The 17,236-nt window shown below is 46.7% G+C and overlaps 1 protein-coding gene across 5 annotated transcripts in view; it reads left to right on the top strand.

Annotated features, from left to right (window-relative positions):
• Positions 1 to 17,236, top strand: part of MICAL2 (microtubule associated monooxygenase, calponin and LIM domain containing 2) — a 241,958-nt gene that overhangs the window by 46,606 nt on the left and 178,116 nt on the right. For all 5 annotated transcript variants that reach the window (XM_010830618.1, XM_010830615.1, XM_010830616.1 and 2 more), the window contains exon 3: positions 6,449 to 6,789. In XM_010830618.1, the coding sequence (XP_010828920.1) occupies positions 6,526 to 6,789 (264 nt within the window). In that variant the 5' untranslated portion in view covers positions 6,449 to 6,525. The remainder of the gene's footprint in view (positions 1 to 6,448; positions 6,790 to 17,236) is intronic.

Below are 17,236 nucleotides of genomic sequence, written 5' to 3'. Positions count from 1 at the left end.
AGCTGAGCAGTGCAGTTGTTGCGTTCTGATGAGGCTCAGTCTCCTCATGCCCAGGCCCAAGTTTTGCCTGCCTCAAAGGCTTTGCTTCTCCTAGAGGTTCATACAGATGGGCTTAGCAGTACAAGCAGAGATGGGGGGCACTGGCCAGAAATCATTATGGAAAAATTTTTAAATTTGTATGTGTTTGTGTGCACCCATGTATACATACACACATATACACAATACACATACATGCATATATAAACATTTATGCACATACTAATATATATGCATATATTAGCATGAACACATGCGTATACATACAGTAACCACACATGGCAAACTTATACTTGCCTTGCAGGAAAGTGAGATGATCAAGTTCTGGAATCACCGCCTACCCTCAAAGTCCTTGCTTCTTGTAGAGTAGATACAGAGAGAGAGCAAGAGAGTCACCATACCCTCTAGACTTCCTGGCACTTTGACTGGTCAGCATATAGCTCTCTGACTCATGGGGGTGGGGTTGGGGGGGTTGACCTAGGTCATCCTGGGATCTGTTAGTGTGAGTGATTCCACGAGGAAATGGACTGAGGTGAGGAAATGGGAATGTGTGAGGTCATTTCAAGCCAGAGCAGTGGAGTCAACTCACTATTGAAAGACAGTGAGGAGAGGGCTGGGAATGCATGGGCAAGACCACATGGCCTTGGACTCTCAGAAGAGGAGCAGCACAGAAGACCAGGGCCTCCGATGGGCCTGGAGTCTCTTGCCTGAGCTCCCCACCTGGGCCAGTGTAGACAGAGGGCAGTGTCCAGGCCCTGCTGCAGGCTAGGCACTTGGGTGGGCTTTCAAGTACCTCTCTCAGATGTGTTTTCATTAGCCTTTCCAGTAGGGGCTCTAGAGCGCATGTGTAAGAAGACTGCACATGTGGGTTCAACCTGCATGGAAAGGGCTTTGACTTCCTGTGGGTGATCTCAAGGGCTAAGACCAATCGCGGGGAGAAGCCGTTGGAGAGACAGCATCAATCTTGCTGGAGAGGGACCAAGAGAAATCATCTCACTGAGGCTGTCTTCCTGTCAGCGGAGACAAGGGTGGGCAGGCTGCCCCAGGAAGCGGTGCGTGCTCAACCTGGGGAGGTGACGGAGGGAAGGCTGGGGACCCCTGGCTGGAAGGAAATTACAAGGGGGCCCTTTCGGCCCCTTCCCAACCTTGGGAGTTGCCCCAGGGTTAGGTTCAAGTTAGTGTCTCATGCCCTGGTAGATGGAAAGCCGGGCCTCCCTGGGCCAGGTGAGAAGATGACATCTGCAGACATCACCTGTAAGGCAGGTGTTCTGCCTGTGCTGGGCTCTGCAGAGATGCAGTGTGTGAGGATTTCCCACTGCTTTGGCCCTGGCTGCCTCCTGCCTCATCTCAGATGTCGGATCCAAGTAACCATGCCTGAGGGTCTTCTGTGTGTGAGGTGCAGACCTGAGGGCTTTAAGTCTTTCCAGCAGCTCCGCAAGTGGATGGGGTGAAGACCTCCCCATCTTTCACTGCTGAGGAAACTGGACCCTGCCCTCATGGCCCCTTGGGGTGGTTAACCTGAGAGATGGTGAGTTTGAATAGGGGTTTGGCAGTGGAAATGACAAGAGGGTTTGGTTTTTAGATTGCATTTGCCTTGAAATGTGTCTGTGAGCCTTGAGGGTGGGGTTGAGGGCTGCCATTTCCTCATTCTGCTTTGAGAGAGGGTTTTGCTCATTGTCTCTTCCAGCTTTCCTTCAGTTTTTCTAGACCTCCCTCTTATATTTATTTATTTGGCTGGGCCATGTCTTAGTTACACCATGAGGGTTCTTTAGTTGTGACATGTGAACTCTCAGTTACAGCATGTGGAATCGAGTTCCCTGACCAGGGATCGAACTTGCGCACCTGTATTGGAAACGTGGAGTCTTAGCCACTGGACCACCAGTGAGGTCCCATCTTTTATACGCTGCCTGGTCACACTCTTTGATGCCATTTCGCAGGTGATGAGACCAAGGAACAACAGAGGTGTGGGAGTCCCACACGTGAGTATACTGGTAACTCTTGGGCCAGGAGCTCATCTCTTATTTTGAGGACTACTCAGGGCCTCTACATAAACCTTGAACTGGTCTCCCAGATGTTATGGGCCCAAGAGCCCATTACCAGTGCTGGCAGTCTGAGACTCTGAGCTGTAATTTGTAACAGCCAGAGGCAGGGAGAGGGAATTGCTTTGTGACTCATGAAGTCACATAGGCAGAACCACAAATAAGGGACTCGTTGGCAAAGACCAAATTGCTTCAAGGCTATTCTTAGAAACTAAAGCATCATGTCTTGTTTCTTCCCAGAAAATGCAGAAACCTTTCATATTTCTGAGTAGTTCATTTATTTATATTTCATACCAAACTCCCAAAAGGCAACAACTGGGTAGTGATTGACAAGGAAGGCTAACAAGGGCTATTACCCAGGATCCTCTGGCTTAACTAATCCTGATTTTCTTCTCTGGCGGAAAGAGAAGGGTATCCAGCAAAATACTACACTCCAGTTTCTGGAAACTCAGACTCAAACTTATGGGAGTCCTTCTAAATCAGCCTTTCTAGTTCATTCACAAAACTACTTTGTACCATTGATGTTTTCAGCTCATCATCCAAACTTCTTCATGTGAGGTTCCCCACATTTCATATGGGAACTTAAAACTCAGAAGTGGAGTTAGTTGTCCAAGGCTACACAGCTAGGAAGTGGATTTGAAACCAGATCTTCTGTATTGAAAGCCCATGGCCTCTAATTGTAAAGTGTATATAATTGTTTGACTTGGGATGCTAGTGCTGCTGCTGCTGCTGCTGCTAAGTCGCTTCAGTAGTGTCCGACTCTGTGCGACCCCATAGATGGCAGCCCAGGCTCTCCCGTCCCTGGGATTCTCCAGGCAAAAACACTGGAGTGGGTTGCTATTTCCTTCTCCAATGCATGAAAGTGAAAAGCGAAAGTGAAGTCGCTCAGTTGTGTCCGACTCTTCGCGACCCCATGGACTGCAGCCTACCAGGCTCCTCCGTCCATGGGATTTTCCAGACAAGAGTACTGGAGTGGGGTGCCACTGCCCTCTCTGAAGCTAGTACTAGTGGTCCTCAATTATATTCTCTTCAGTTTGGTCTGATGGTGTTTGAGCCATTTGATGAATAGTAGTGAGTGGTGGTTGTCAGGGAGTCACAGGTGCTAAATATACCACACGATTGAGTTTATTCCTTACCACCCTATGACTCGAGTATCAGTGTCCCCATTGAGCAGATGAGAAAGCAGGCTGAGAGGCTAGATAACCTTCCAAGGATCCCGTGGCTAGTGAGCGCCTGAGACCAGACCCACAACCGGGTTTGCCAGACTCCATAGATCCAGATGGTCTTCTGTGAGGAGACTTACTCCTAGGGGCTGTCAGTCATTCTTAAGGTCTCTGACTTAAACTAGAAAATGATTTTAAAGGCTGAGACCAGACTCTTTAGATGCAGGGCGGCAGGGCTGAGGCTGGCACGGGCTGCGGGGGCACAGCCCCAGGCAGGGCTTATCTCCTCCTGTCCAGTCATCTCCCTCCACCTCCTTGTATCTCCCTCCAGATAGGAGCTAGTTCCTACAGCTCTCACGCCCACCCACAGCCCTCAACACCACTCTCGCTCTTTCCCTTGGAGCTGTAAAATTAAGTTGTTCATTTTTCTTTCGGGGGAGGAGAGGAGGCAGCTGGATTGGGCGGAGGCAGTTTCTTCCAGTTTATAAATTATTCTCTGGGAGTTGGGTCTAGCTTGATAACTCAAAACAGTTCACCATTTTAGACAGGGAGGAGCTGGTGACTTGGAGAACTGATTTTCAAAGCTTTTTTTTCAAACTGGGGCATTCCGCAGATTCAGATCAGCCACAGGCGATGGCTTCAGCATACATCTTCACGTCTACCCAGTGCCTCCTTGGGCCAGGCTCTGCCATCACTCCTGTATCTCCCCCTCCACAGCAGCTCTGCAGGCTCTCATACAAAAGAAACAGCAGGGGCTCAGAGTTTATGTGGCTTGTATGAGGCCAGGTGGGCAGCGAGGGGCCAAGCTGAGCTTTGGACATGGCTTTAGGAGCCCCAAAGCCTGTGGTTTCCTCTGTGCCACCTGCCCATCCCATACTACAGGATTCTGGTGGAATTCAAGTAGCTTTGCAGTTGTCAATTAGCTACTCCTGCCCTTCTTCAATCCCTGGCATGGAAGCAATTCCAAAGATAAAGACTGAGGATGTTAATATGCTCTGAAAAGCAGATAAGTCTTGTTCTCTGTTTATGCTCTCTGGGTGGTGAGTCCTGCACAGGGGAAAGGTTGGAACACAGGAGGAGGCAAAGTTTATGTGAGTGATACCAATGTGAGCCCTGCAGACACTAAAGGCTCTGACTGATCCATGTGGGAGGGAATCCATGTCTTCTCAGTCCCGGGTAGAGCACAAAGCCAGCTTTCGAAGTTGGTTGAATTTGTTGAGTTGAGGGAACCAGAGGACAGAGGCCTGGCTGCAGAGTAGAGTTTGGCTGGGTCTGAAGCAGGGAATGTACTATTCTCCCTTCTGCTGAGTCTGGCGCCGGGCCTGTTGGAAGCTCTTGGAGAAAGAGGGATGGGAAGGAGGTGTCCTATGCTGTAGCCCAAGCCACTTCACCCATCAGGATCTGGGTGTCTGGAGAGCTTGTCTGCCCCCAGCGAGTGGCCCCTCACAGGTGGCACGCAGCCAGGCTGTGCATAACATACATGTGTGTGCTTTCCTTCCCCTGCTCTGCCAGTTTCTTCCCTCATTGTGCCTGGGCAGTGCTCACCTGCCTCCTTCTCCAGTCCACCCCTGACATCTCATTTTCCCAACGACTCATCTCACCCCGCTGCTTTGTCTCCTATACCCACTGGAGAAGCCAGGTCCCTTCTACAGTCTGCCCCAGACACCTTGTCACGAGTCCTGAATTCCCAATGCCTTGAACTTGCTGTCATTCTGCAGCCATGCTGGCTCTTTCCAGATCCGTGCCTTTGTATGGTCCATTCCCAAGTTGTCTAGCAAAATCCACCTCATTCCTGAAATCACAGCGTTTAGGCATTTTCCTGCTGTGGCTCCTCTGGGCTTCTCCAGGCTCTGTTGAACATCTCCTTCTCTGGGCTTCCATGTGCTGTGTTCAGTTTTATGAGCACTGGCCTGTCGTCTTATAATCAACTATGTACGGGGCTGCCTTCCTCGCTAGGCCCTGTCTCTGTACCCTCCTCTAGCATCTAGGGTGATGTGTGGCCCTTGCTAAGGCACCAGTAGTTATTGCTTAATGAATGAGTAAAGGATTAAGGAAGAAGATAAACACCATCCTCTGCTTTTAGTTTTATAAGGCCAGCCCGCAGGCCACGCGCACCCACAATGGCGTTTCCGTCTGGAGAGTGGGAAGCTACCCAGCCCGAGGGCTTTGTCTCTGTTTGCTGACCTCCTCCTGCCAGGCTTCTGTCTGGGGGAGCTTGGTACGCTCTGTCCTCTGTTTACAGACTCCCTCAAGCCCTCCTGACACCGGGGCCAGCCCCAGCTCCTCCATGCTTGTTTTCTTGCACCGGCTTCGGATTCTGGAAAAATAGCTAGTGCTTTGGAAAATCAGTCTAATTTATTTTTGTTCCTTTGAAACTTAAATGACTTTCCTAAGAAAATGCTTGAGGTTAGAGTGGTGCAGAGAAGAAAGGATGATGGCCAAAACCCCGGCAAGCTATTTTTGTGATGTGAATGAGCCTCCATCACATTTTTCTTTCCTTTAGCACTTGTTCCAAATAGTTCCCAGCTTGGGCTTACAAAGCACAGGCTTGTTTTGTGCATCAGGAGGAGACCCACATGTCTCTCTGTCTTTCTGTATGTCTCACTGAAGCAGATGCTGTCCTTCCAGCAGATTTGAGAAGTTGCCATTTGCTGTCTGTATAAAGAGAAGATCCGCCCTCTGATAACTAATGAAGGAAAATGTAAAAGAGTGATCTCTAAAGATAGGTGGGATGGTGGTCATGAAATCTAGAGAACTTTACTTTTGGGGAACTGTGCCTTCATGTCATGTGGTTAGGTTACATTAATATTAGTCAATCAGTTTATGGTACCAAGAATTATAGGTTTTCAGAAGTGTGAAATCTGGGTTTCTGGGTTTGTTTGTTTTCCTTTTGCTAGTTCCTACTTCCAGAACCATCTGGCTTATGGCAAGATTGACCAGATAATATTGACATCAGCCAGGGTATGTCTTTGGCAATCTGTAGTTCTTTGCAGCCAGCCAGGGGAGTGGAGTGTTGGGGAGAGAGATTGCCAGCAAGGCAGCATTTCCAGGTTAGATGGTATGATTATACCTCTCCTGTAGAGTATGTATGGTTGGCATTATGTTTACTATGTTAGTATCTTAAAGGAATTGTATTTTTACCTCTCTGCACCCTCTCCCCAGCCTACCCTCGTCCACGGAGCTCACCTCTGCCTCCATCTACCTTTGCAGGTGTGACATTTCTCCAGGCACTTCATGGTGTTCTCCTCCATCCTCTCCACATCGCTGCTCTGGGTGGCTCCTGAAACATGGGGGAGAATGAGGATGAGAAGCAGACCCAGGCCGGGCAGTTATTCGAGAACTTTGTCCAAGCTTCCACATGCAAAGGTACCCTTCAGGCCTTCAACATCCTCACCCGACAACTGGACCTAGACCCTCTGGACCACAGAAACTTTTATTCCAAGCTCAAGTCCAAAGTGACCACCTGGAAGGCCAAGGCCCTGTGGTACAAACTTGACAAGCGTGGGTCCCACAAAGAGTATAAGCGAGGAAGGTCTTGTATGAACACCAAGGTAAGGGAACCCCTGCAGAGATGCTTCTTAGCCTGTGGGGCATGTGGGCTGGATTGTTGGAAGGTTAGGGAGCTGTTGCCATTTTGGCATTGTAAGGTTCTTAGCGGGTGTGGTTGTGTTTTATTGTTTGACTCAGCTGAAGGTTGCCTTTGTCTGTATATGCACAGCGTATCTTGGTTGGGGGCTTCTATCCTATCGTAGTGGTCTCAGCAATTCTTCTTACGTGCTTTCCGAGGCACAGAAAATAAAGGTGTCAACTTGAAAAATATTCCTAACCTAAAGGCTGAGAGCTATGCTTTATTTGGTAGGGACTTTTAGGATTTTTCAGGAGACAGCATCTGAAGTAGGAGAGAATTGCTCCAACGAGGTGAGGAGAGGATCCAGGTTATATGGAAGTTTTGCAACAAAGAGCAGATAGTCTGAACATCAAGATTATTGCTAAATAAATCCAGATACCCCAAGTTAAGGAAATCAGTGCTTCTCTCTGCATGGGAAGATGCAAGAGTCTGGGCTTACAGAAATCATTCCTTTCATAGGCACCTCAGCTCTCTGGGGCCAGTGTCCTGTTTTTATATCCTGAGTTCCTCAGGGCTCACTGTAGGGAGTGGCTGCAGTCCTGTAGCTGCTAGATGGCAGGTATTCTGCTCCTTTCTGAGTGCCCTTAAGGCTCACCAGCTGGCATTGGAGGGCTGCAGTTGAGGATGACTTGTCACATCCTTGTTTATTGATACGGCAGGAAATATTCCACTCAATCAAAGGCATGCTTGATGTTATCCTGTTTCTGCTATTACTACTACCACTACTTCTAGGAGCCATTATTTACCAAGTAGCTTCTCTGGGCCAGGCCCGTTCTGTATGAGGTCTCATTGAATAGTACGGTAGTCCTTCGGGTCACTTGAGAGATATGGAACCTGCAAAGTCAGTCTCACTTAAGGCCACACAACAAAAAGGCAACCTCAATCTCTCTGATTTTAGGGCTTATGCTCTGAAGTCCCTGCAGAGACATAATTAGAGTTGTGCTCCTCTGGGAATAAACATTTGAGAAAGATCCCCTGACTTTAATTGGCTAAGAAATAGGTCTTTGGTATTTATTACTGTTTCCTCCCTCTCTTTCTCTTCCTCTTCACATCTCTGCATTCTCCACCACCCTGTCCCCTTCCTCTGCTCAGGATCACATGTAGGTGACATTGCTCTGAAAGCTCTGCATCGCCCATCCCCAAATGGGCAGCCAGAAGTCAAGACTTCCCTAGGGGCAGTCAGCCCTGGGCACTGGTCCAGGCTGTATGTTTAGGTTAAAAGCAAGCGTGCTGTATTTAGACCTCACAGGAGGTAGCTCAGCCAGAGCCCTTGGAATTCTAGTTGGTGCCAATCCTAGACAAGAGGATTGAACTCTCCATAGAGATCAGAACTGTTGTGTTTTTGTTTTGGTGATGCGGAGCTGTTGAGTCCACCGTGGGATACAGCCACTTTCCTTTGCCCTGGGGAAGACAGCTGCCAAGCTCCTCTGAGCCTGGGACACACAGACTGTGCAGGGTATAGGAGAGCATTTTGTCAGGCGAAGCAGGAGTCATTTTGGCCCAGAGCATACTAGCCATCCAGGAAGGGCTTGACCATAACCTGCTAAGCTCCAGCCTGACCCAAGGAGAGGAAAGCTTTAAAGAAAGAAGAGGGGGGGCTAGTATCCTAAGTGCTACCCCTGCCCAGCACCTGCTTTCTAGCTGTTGTAGCTTCATGGTTCATGGCTCACTGGGCAGCTCTTCAGAGTTCTAGGAGTGGGAAGCTTTTAACTTACAAAGCATCACCCTTTTCAGTAACCGTATATAGTGGTTTCCTTTTTCAAAGGTCCTATGGAAGTTAGGTGGCTAGAGTGCAATATGTTTTCTCAAGGAAGATTTTCAGAGCTCTTATTGTATCAGAAAATGCATCACCCCATACACCCAACAGTTCCTAGCTATTGGGGACTCTCTCGGGGATCTGAGGACAGATCTTCAGAGGGAGTCAGCCAGCAGAGGGATGGAATGAAGGGATGACCACCAGGAAGGTGTCCTTCCAAAAATCACTGGCTGGTTGCCTAGCTTGCCTGGCCAGCCCCTGTTTTACAAGCTTTGATGGCTTGAAGTGGAGGAGTCTATACATCTCGTGGTTGGCAGGTCATCAGTGATGTCTAAGATATTAAAACAAAGGGAAAGGACTCATGTCTTTCCTTAGTGATGCTGAGTAAGAGTGGTTCTTGTGCAGGAATTTTTACACCTTTCTCAGGAGGAGGAACAAAGACATCAAATGTGGTGGCCCATCTCATAAAAGCTACTTGTTTCCTGAATTGTAGAAGACCTATTGGAAAATGTACTCAGTGTACAGAAAAAAGAATTCAAACAAAATATTGCCATTCTTCAGTTTTGTTTGTGAAATTTGAAATTACTAAAATTTAAAATCAATTACTGGACTGTGGAAATAAAGAAAAATGGTTGTGACTATTAGGCGAATTTATTCGCACATTTCAGAAACTCAAACTAACCTGAACAAAACAGGGAGATGATTAACTCACATGAGCAGGAAGGTCCAGACACTCAAAGTGTCTGGACACTTTCCTACCCTCTCTTCTTCCATCTAAATATCTCTTAGATATTTTGCTCTGTCTTGGCTCCATTCTTCCCTCCTGCAAACATGTTTTCTCCATGTTGCTAGCCTTTTATTCATATCTTGATAGCTCTGGGACTCAAAAGACCTTTGTCTTCCTGCTCAATATGGGAAATAAAATCTCAGGCAAGGATTTCAGTTAGCTCACTTTTGGGCCAGTTGTTGAGGCCAAAACCAAGGGAGCTGACCGCTGTCTTTGGCAGCTCTTTTAAGCATCACAGGATTCACATGAGGGGAGGAACAGGTCCTCAGGGATGGGGATGGGAGATAGACAAATACTAGGTGTCCCCTACATGACAAGCAACTGCTTGTTTGCATCCTAGGTATGGCCCAGGCCTCTTCATGTTGGATTCATGTGGGTAATGGCAATGATAGGTAATGTTCACTCTAAGAGCCTGGGTCTCCTGGTTGTGAGTCAAGCAGAACACAGAACATGGTCTTCCCTCTCTTCCAACATGAACAGACACTGTCTTGCTCACACATCTCACTTAGGTTTATCCCTTGGTATAGTAGCTGATGCTGAGCATTAACAAAACAATGAGTGATGGGCATTAGCATGCTTGTGGTCATCATTAATGCTAAGCCATGTATCACAGATGTGTCAGGTACCAGGCATATAGCCAAGCTCCTGCTTAGTCACAGGTAGAGTGGGAATGAATGAACTGCAGCCAGAACTCCCACCTTTGCCCTGATGTGGATGTATCTCAGCACCATATGGGGTGGATCTAGGCCTCAGTGATTCACAAGCATTAATCAGCCCCTACCAGGTGCTGTAAGCTCTTCATGCCAGCAGGAGTTTGTGTGTGTGTGTGTGTGTGTCCGTGTGCGTGTGTGTGCATGTGTGTGTGTGCACATGCATGCACTAGTGGTGATGGCAGGGGAAGACTGGTGACCAGGGTCTGTCTGGAGAAGATGACCTCTGGTTCACATGCCGGGGATAGGGAGGAGGACCTGCAAGGTCCATAGAGCAGTAGTTTAGGTGCCAGTTGCATAATCTAACTTGGGGTTATTGTTCATTATTGATTATTACTTATGAGGGTTTAGCCAAGCACTTAATAATTCTTTCCCTGGGTGTGATCTGTTTGGATAAGAAATAAGTGAACCAAGGAGCAGGCCAAAGAAACTCTTTCAGGGCTGATTTTGGCTGTGAGTTAGGGTAGTACCCAGATCAAATGCCACATCTGATTGTGCTGTTCCTGGGGAAGACAGCGCCCAAGAAAGTAAAATACATAATTTGGCCTGGGAGTTACTATTGCCACAAAGTCATTGAGTCTGGTCATTTATTTTATATATACTTTTAATGCTAGAAGGAAGTTGAAAGAATGTTGTATACAATCTCTGCATTTGACAGATGACAAACCAGGAGGCCCAGGAAGCTGAAGCTGTCTGGTTGAAGCTAGTGGGTGGCGTTGCCAGGGTTTGGATTCTATCTGTTGGATTGCTCATATAGTGTTTTGTTTATTCATTCATTAGGTATTTCCTGTATCCTACACCTTAGTACGTGTTTGACAGAGGAGAGTGTTTGAAACAGTAGTAAGAAATGGTTCTCACTTGAGCTTTCTATAGAGGGGATAGAAATGTCACCATTTCGGTATTTACTCACTTATTTAATCATTTTTGAGGTAAATGATTATTAAGCAGCTGCTATGTGCCAGGTACTTATCTAGGCACCAGTCAGTCACTTAAGAGCTCTTTGTCTTTGGGCAACTTACCTAATTCCTTATTCTCAGTAGCAGCCTCTGTAAGATGAGGACAATGATGCTTCTTCCTTCATGGAATTTTTGTGAATATTGAATAAAGTAATCTTTGAAAAGTGTCTAGAACTCTGCCTAGTACTTGGTAAATGATCAGCTAGTGTTTAGCCATTAATATTATTATTAATATCCTAAGTGATATGAGAGAGTTGTGTACACTGTACTGCAGGACTATAGAAGAGCAAGTGATTGGAGTAGTCTGGGAATGCTTCCTGGAAGAAGAGAAATGATTTGGGGTTTGACAGATGAGTAGGAGTTTGCCTGGCTTTATTGAAGGAAGAGCGCAAGGGAACATAAGGCAGAGAAACATATTCTGGGAAGAGTGGGTTGCTCATGTAATGGGAATGAAGATGTGCATGGGGAGAAGGAAGAGGAAGGGGAGAGCGTGAGAGCAGGATGGATGAATGGCAGGAGACCAGAAGGCCTCCTGGGGCCAGGCTCAGACAGAGGATTTGGAGGATCACTGAGGATGTGTCCCTGATCCCAATCCAGGGTTCCTGCTCCCACCTTCCAGGGGGTGGCTTGGTAATCACAGGTAACCAGTTCAGACCAGAAGGCATTTGTACATCACTGCCATAAAAACACGTTTGCAGGAAATGACTCACAGGCTCCTGTCACCAGCAGCCACAGGGCCAGCCTATATAATGAAAACTTGGATTATCCTGTGAGAAGGAAATGTCTGTATTTTGGGTCACACCATGCCTTCTGCTCTTGAACATGACCTTTGCCCGTCTTTGTGTCTGCACTGACTCCCCGGTAGTGGGTAACCCCTGCCTGAGTAATGCTTGCAGCCCAGCTCATTACAGCGTGGTTCCCTAGCTGCCTGAGCAGAGCACAGTAGGAGCAGGGAAGGGGGGAAGGAGAGGTGAAGCTCGGAGGGAAGGCTGCTATCTCGCAGCCTAGATAAGCCTATCTGACATTCCCCACTTCTGAAATCACCCAACAGGGCCCTCAAAGCCTGGCTCCGCTGCACCGCTCTGCCTAATACAGGCAGTTGCAGGCATAACCGACAGAGTAGAGGATGGCCCCTGCACTGTGACCTTCTGTGCTGTGTGTACAGTGCTTAGTCGCTCAGTCATGTCTGACTCTTTGCGACACCATGGATGGTAGCCTCCCAGGCTCCTCTGTCCATGGGATTCTCCAGGCAAGAATACTGGAGTGGGTTACCATGCCCTCTTCCAGGGGATCTTCCCAACCCAGGGATCGAACCCAGGTCTCCCGCATTGCAGGCGTACTCTTCACTGTCTGAGCCACCAGGAAAGTGCTAGTTGAACAGAAAGCTTCCATAAACTCTGTATCTGTCCACTTACCTACCAATGGACTATGGCACTGCCCAAGTAGGCACGTCCGCAAGCCTAGACTGCCAATCGAGTTCTGTGAATCACTACACTTGTCACCATGAAGTGTGACACGCACAAAGTGCACCTCACGAAGTGTGTGGAGTTTGCCTGAGTGCGTGCATTGAACATGCTATGTGAGACTGAGGAAGTCAATTATCCCAACAATATTAAACTGAGATGAAAAAATTCTTTTTTGGCTGTCTTCATAGGAAGTGGTTAGTCTGGGTTCACTGTGGTTCATTTTACAAATACGTTTATAATTAAAGAGTTCTTTGTCTATTTAAGAACCATCTAATTCGTTTTCTTTAACTAAAAAAGAAATGCAGGACTTCCCTGGTGGTCCAGTGGTTAAGAATCCTCCTGCCAGTGCAGGGGACACAGGTTCGATCCTTGGTCCAGGAGGATGTCACAGAGCAACTAAGCGTGTGCACCTGAACTACCGAGCCCATGAGTATCTCGTCCTGTTGCATGCTCTGCAACAAGAGAAGCCATCGTGATAAGCCCAGGCGCCACAACCAGAGAGTAACCCCCACTTGCTGCAACTAGAGAAAGCCTGCTTGCAGCAGCAAAGACTTGAGTGCAGACAAAAGTTAATTACATTTTTAAAAAATACATGCTCATGAAAAAAAAATTAATGTAAGCAGGACAAGACAAGAAAATATACCGGGAAAGGAAATGCCTTTGCCCAGGCCCCCAGGTCTTCTCCCTAGAGGCAACCAGTATGCCATTTCCCATGCGCCCTTCCTCAAAGTCTCCATCTGTGTGTGTTCGCGTGCATCGCCCTTCTTCTTATTTAATGGGAAGTTTTTTTTTAACATATTTGTTGTGTACCTTTTTTTTCACTCAAAAAAAAAAAACATATCTTGGAGATTGTTTTACATCAGTACATGGGGACTCTAACCCTTTTATTACTTTCATGGCTTTTTATGGCTTCCCATTTTATGGCTCCAGCACAGTTTACTTAACTGCTTAGGTTGTTTCCAGCCTATTGCCATCTTAAACAGTGCAGTACACTTCCTCATATGGACTTTGTATGCACATGAAAGTTTGTCTGTGGGATACACTGTGAGAATTTCAGAGTCCTAGGGTGTGTGCATTGCATTGACAACGTTATAGGCATTGTCAAGTTCTCGTCCATGGAGGTTCTTGCAGTAGACACTCCCAATAGCGCAGGAGAGTGATAAGAAGGGCCCTGATTGAAAAGGGAGCCACAGTGGGATGTTGCCTACTTGGATTTCTTTGGCTTGGTTGAGTGGGTATTGTGATGGACACCCTCTGAATCCTGGAGTCTGGGCTGGGTGGTCTTGAATGGGACCACTGCCACCCCCGTAACAATCACAATGATTTCATTACTGTTACATCCAGCATTTGCATAGTGCTTCACAGTTTCATACACATGACTTCATTAAGAAATTCGCTTTGTAAAAGGTGACTGTTCTTTCAAAGAAGAATGAATACAAGAATATGCTTTCCTCTTCAGAATTTCATCAAATAGTGGGAGATTTTACAGCCTTGATCCATGGAGGGTCTGTACTCTTTGTGCTGAGCAGCGGCACCCTCCTGGCCTAGCTAACTTGTTCTCTTTATGATTCAGTTTAAGCTAGTATCACCTCCAGGGAGCCTGCCCTGACCTCCTTTCTCCATTTCCTTTCTCTTATTTCATCCCCAATTGAGTTTGGTGCTTCCACAGGCTCCCAACTCTGGCTCTATCACTATCTTGCTGATCAGTGTCCCTCACTGACTGCTTTTTGGCTTCTCACCACTGTGGGCTCCCTGAGGACAGGAACCAAGACTGGCTCCTCTTTGGGTCTAAAGCACAGCATAGGGCTTGACACAGGGAGGGTGCTCAGGGACTAAATGAACGAACTGTGTAGCTCAAGAGGCTTCTTTCTGCAGTAGTACAAATAGCATACTGGGGGCTCCCCAATGACTCAGCAGGTAACGAATCCTCCTGCAATGCAGGAGACATGAGAGACTCAGGTTCGATCCCTGGGTTGGGAAGATCCCCTGGAGGAGGAAATGGCAACCCACTCCAGTATTCTTGCCTGAAAAATCCCATGGACAGAGGAGCCTGGTGAGCTACAGTCCATGGAGTCTCAAAGAGTTGGACACGACTGAGCACTCATACACAAATAGCATGCTATTAACATACAGTTCTCTCTGTAGAGCTGTACTGGGTGAGTCCCAGTATATTTCCAAGCCCTGATTGTGGGTTTACAGAAGCCAGGACTGGCCAATCCCTTATTTTCTTATTCAAACATCTGTCCAGATTTGCATCTGAGCACCCTCTCCCAGGGGTGTGTGATGAGGACCATAGCCTTGTCGGTACCTTGACTAGCATCTGGCTGTTCATGGAGCTTTCAAGGAGGATGGGGAAATTAGCCAGCAGGCTTGTTAGACTGAAGGGCTGGGTCTCTTTTTTTCTTGGCGAAAAAAGAAAAACCTCTCACAGTTCCTGGCCCACCCAGGGTTGCACAAGGCCTTAGGGAATCTCTGGCCAGGATTATCCAAATTAATGTGTACCACTGGGCAAGGTAAGAGGAAGCCATGAAGCAGTTTCATGCTCTGTTTCCCAGACTGGAAGGTGTCCCCTGGCTTCCCTCCTTCCTGCTCACTGGAGGCACTTGCTCAGCTTTGCTTTTCTTCATAATAAAAAATATCTTGGAGATAAATATATTCCATGGCAAGGGATTTGTCCACTTAAGTGTGAATATATCTGTCTAACTCTTATCAACTAGATGGGGTGCCAGGCTGAATTCAGCCTTCCTGCCTTAGGGCAGGTCCAGGGCAATTCATACTCCCTCTGAATCAGAAATGATTGCACTCAACTGCAAACTCAGCTGCAGTGACTTTAAATAAATAGGAGCTTATTTTTTAACCAGCTGTCAGGAGAAAGATAGTGACTGAAAAGTCAATGGCTATATTCTCTGTGATTCTCTGAGCCAGTGCTGTCCAATAGAAATATAATGAGCTACATATGTGATTAAAAATGTTCTAGTACCCACATTTTAAAGAGTATGAAGAAATGGTGAAGTTTATTTTAATAATATATTTCACTTAATATATCCACTATATTATTATTTCAGCATGTAGTCAATATAAAACTTTATTGCTGAGATATTTTTAAAATTCTTTTTTTGGTATTAAGTCTCTGAAATCCTGTGTGTTTTACAGCTCCGCTCAATTCAGACTAGCCACAGCTGAAATGCTCAATAGCCTGTGTGACTAATGGCTGTTGAACTGGATGGTGCAGCTCTAGGCTTTTCCTCATACTTGTCACCTTGTAGTTGCAAGGTAGCTGCTGCTGTATATCCAGCCATCATGTCTGCTTTTGAGGCAGGAAGAAGGTAGAAGGGACTGCTGTGGCTGCATACACCGCTTTATCACATAGACAAAAGTGTTTCCAGAAACCGTTCTATTAATAAAATGTAAGTTCCATGGGGGCAGGAGTTTTTGTCTGCATAGTTTCTGCCGATTTTCCAGCACCTAGAATAGTAAGTAATGAATAGTACATATTTGTCACAGACTGAGTTCTGCAAAAGCAGATGCTTAGAAGGTATTCGGAGTGCAAGACATTCATTAGTAATCAATACCTGTGAAAGGAATGGGGGAGAGAAGCAGGATTGGGCAGAAGTCGAACTGTACAAGAGAACACATGCCTGTGGGTTCAGGCAGCTGAATCTTTTCTTGCTTGGCCTTTCAGCCAGTGAGTTTTGCAGGAGACAGGATTGGGAGGCCACGAATATCAACTGATATAGGAGGTCAGCCATGAGCTACCAGCCCTCTCTATGACATGCTCAACGCATACACCAATACGAATAGTGTGTTTTAGAACATGTGTAGTTATAGACTTGTATACTTAAGGGTTGGAAAGCAGAGACATTACTCTGCTGACAAAGGTCTGTATAGTCAAAGCTATGGTCTTCCCAGCGTTCACGTACGATTGTGAGAGCTGGACCATAAAGAAGGCAGAATGCCAAAGAACTGATGCCTCGAACTGTGGTGCTGGAGAGACTACTAAAAGTCCCTTGGACAGCAAGGAGATCAAACCAGTCAGTCTTAAGGGAGATCAACCCTGTATAATCCCTGGAAGGACTGATGCTGAAGCCGAAGCTCCAGTATTTTGGTCATCTGATGCTAACAGACAACTCATTGGAAAACTCCCTGGTGCTGGGAAAGATTGAGGGCAGAAGGAGAAGAGGGCGTCAGAGGATGCGATGGCTGTATAGCATCACCAATGCAATGAATATGAACTTGGGAGAACTCCAGGAGATGTTGAGGGACAGGGAGGCCTGGCGCACTGCAGTCCATGAGGTCTCAAGAGTCGGACATGACTGGGTGACTGAACAACAACAATAATACTTAAGGGGAGTAAGTTATAAATTTAATAGTATATACATGAATAGCATATAGTATATACAGTACATATATAGTATATACATGAATATATTATATATTAAATTATATTACATAAAAAACTATTTACCTTAAACTTTTATGCAGTATCTTGGGAAGAAAACCCAACTGTGTTCTAACTACAGAGCCTTCAACAGTACAGAACATGTTTCACTGCCACCTGGCATACCCTGCACCCCCTCCTATGCATCACAGCCTTAAGAGATATAAATACAGGGTAGCAAACTTCACCAGCGGTTTGTCCATGGGGGTTCAGCAGTGAGAGGACTTTATTCTCAGTCCTTTCTCCAGGGAGAACTG

The sequence above is a fragment of the Bison bison genome, unplaced genomic scaffold, assembly GCF_000754665.1.
Source record: "Bison bison bison isolate TAMUID 2011002044 unplaced genomic scaffold, Bison_UMD1.0 scf7180017864518, whole genome shotgun sequence".
In the NCBI taxonomy this organism is placed as follows: Eukaryota; Metazoa; Chordata; class Mammalia; order Artiodactyla; family Bovidae; genus Bison; species Bison bison.
Note: the sequence above shows the minus strand (reverse complement) of the source record. Positions and strands in the feature narration are given on the sequence as shown.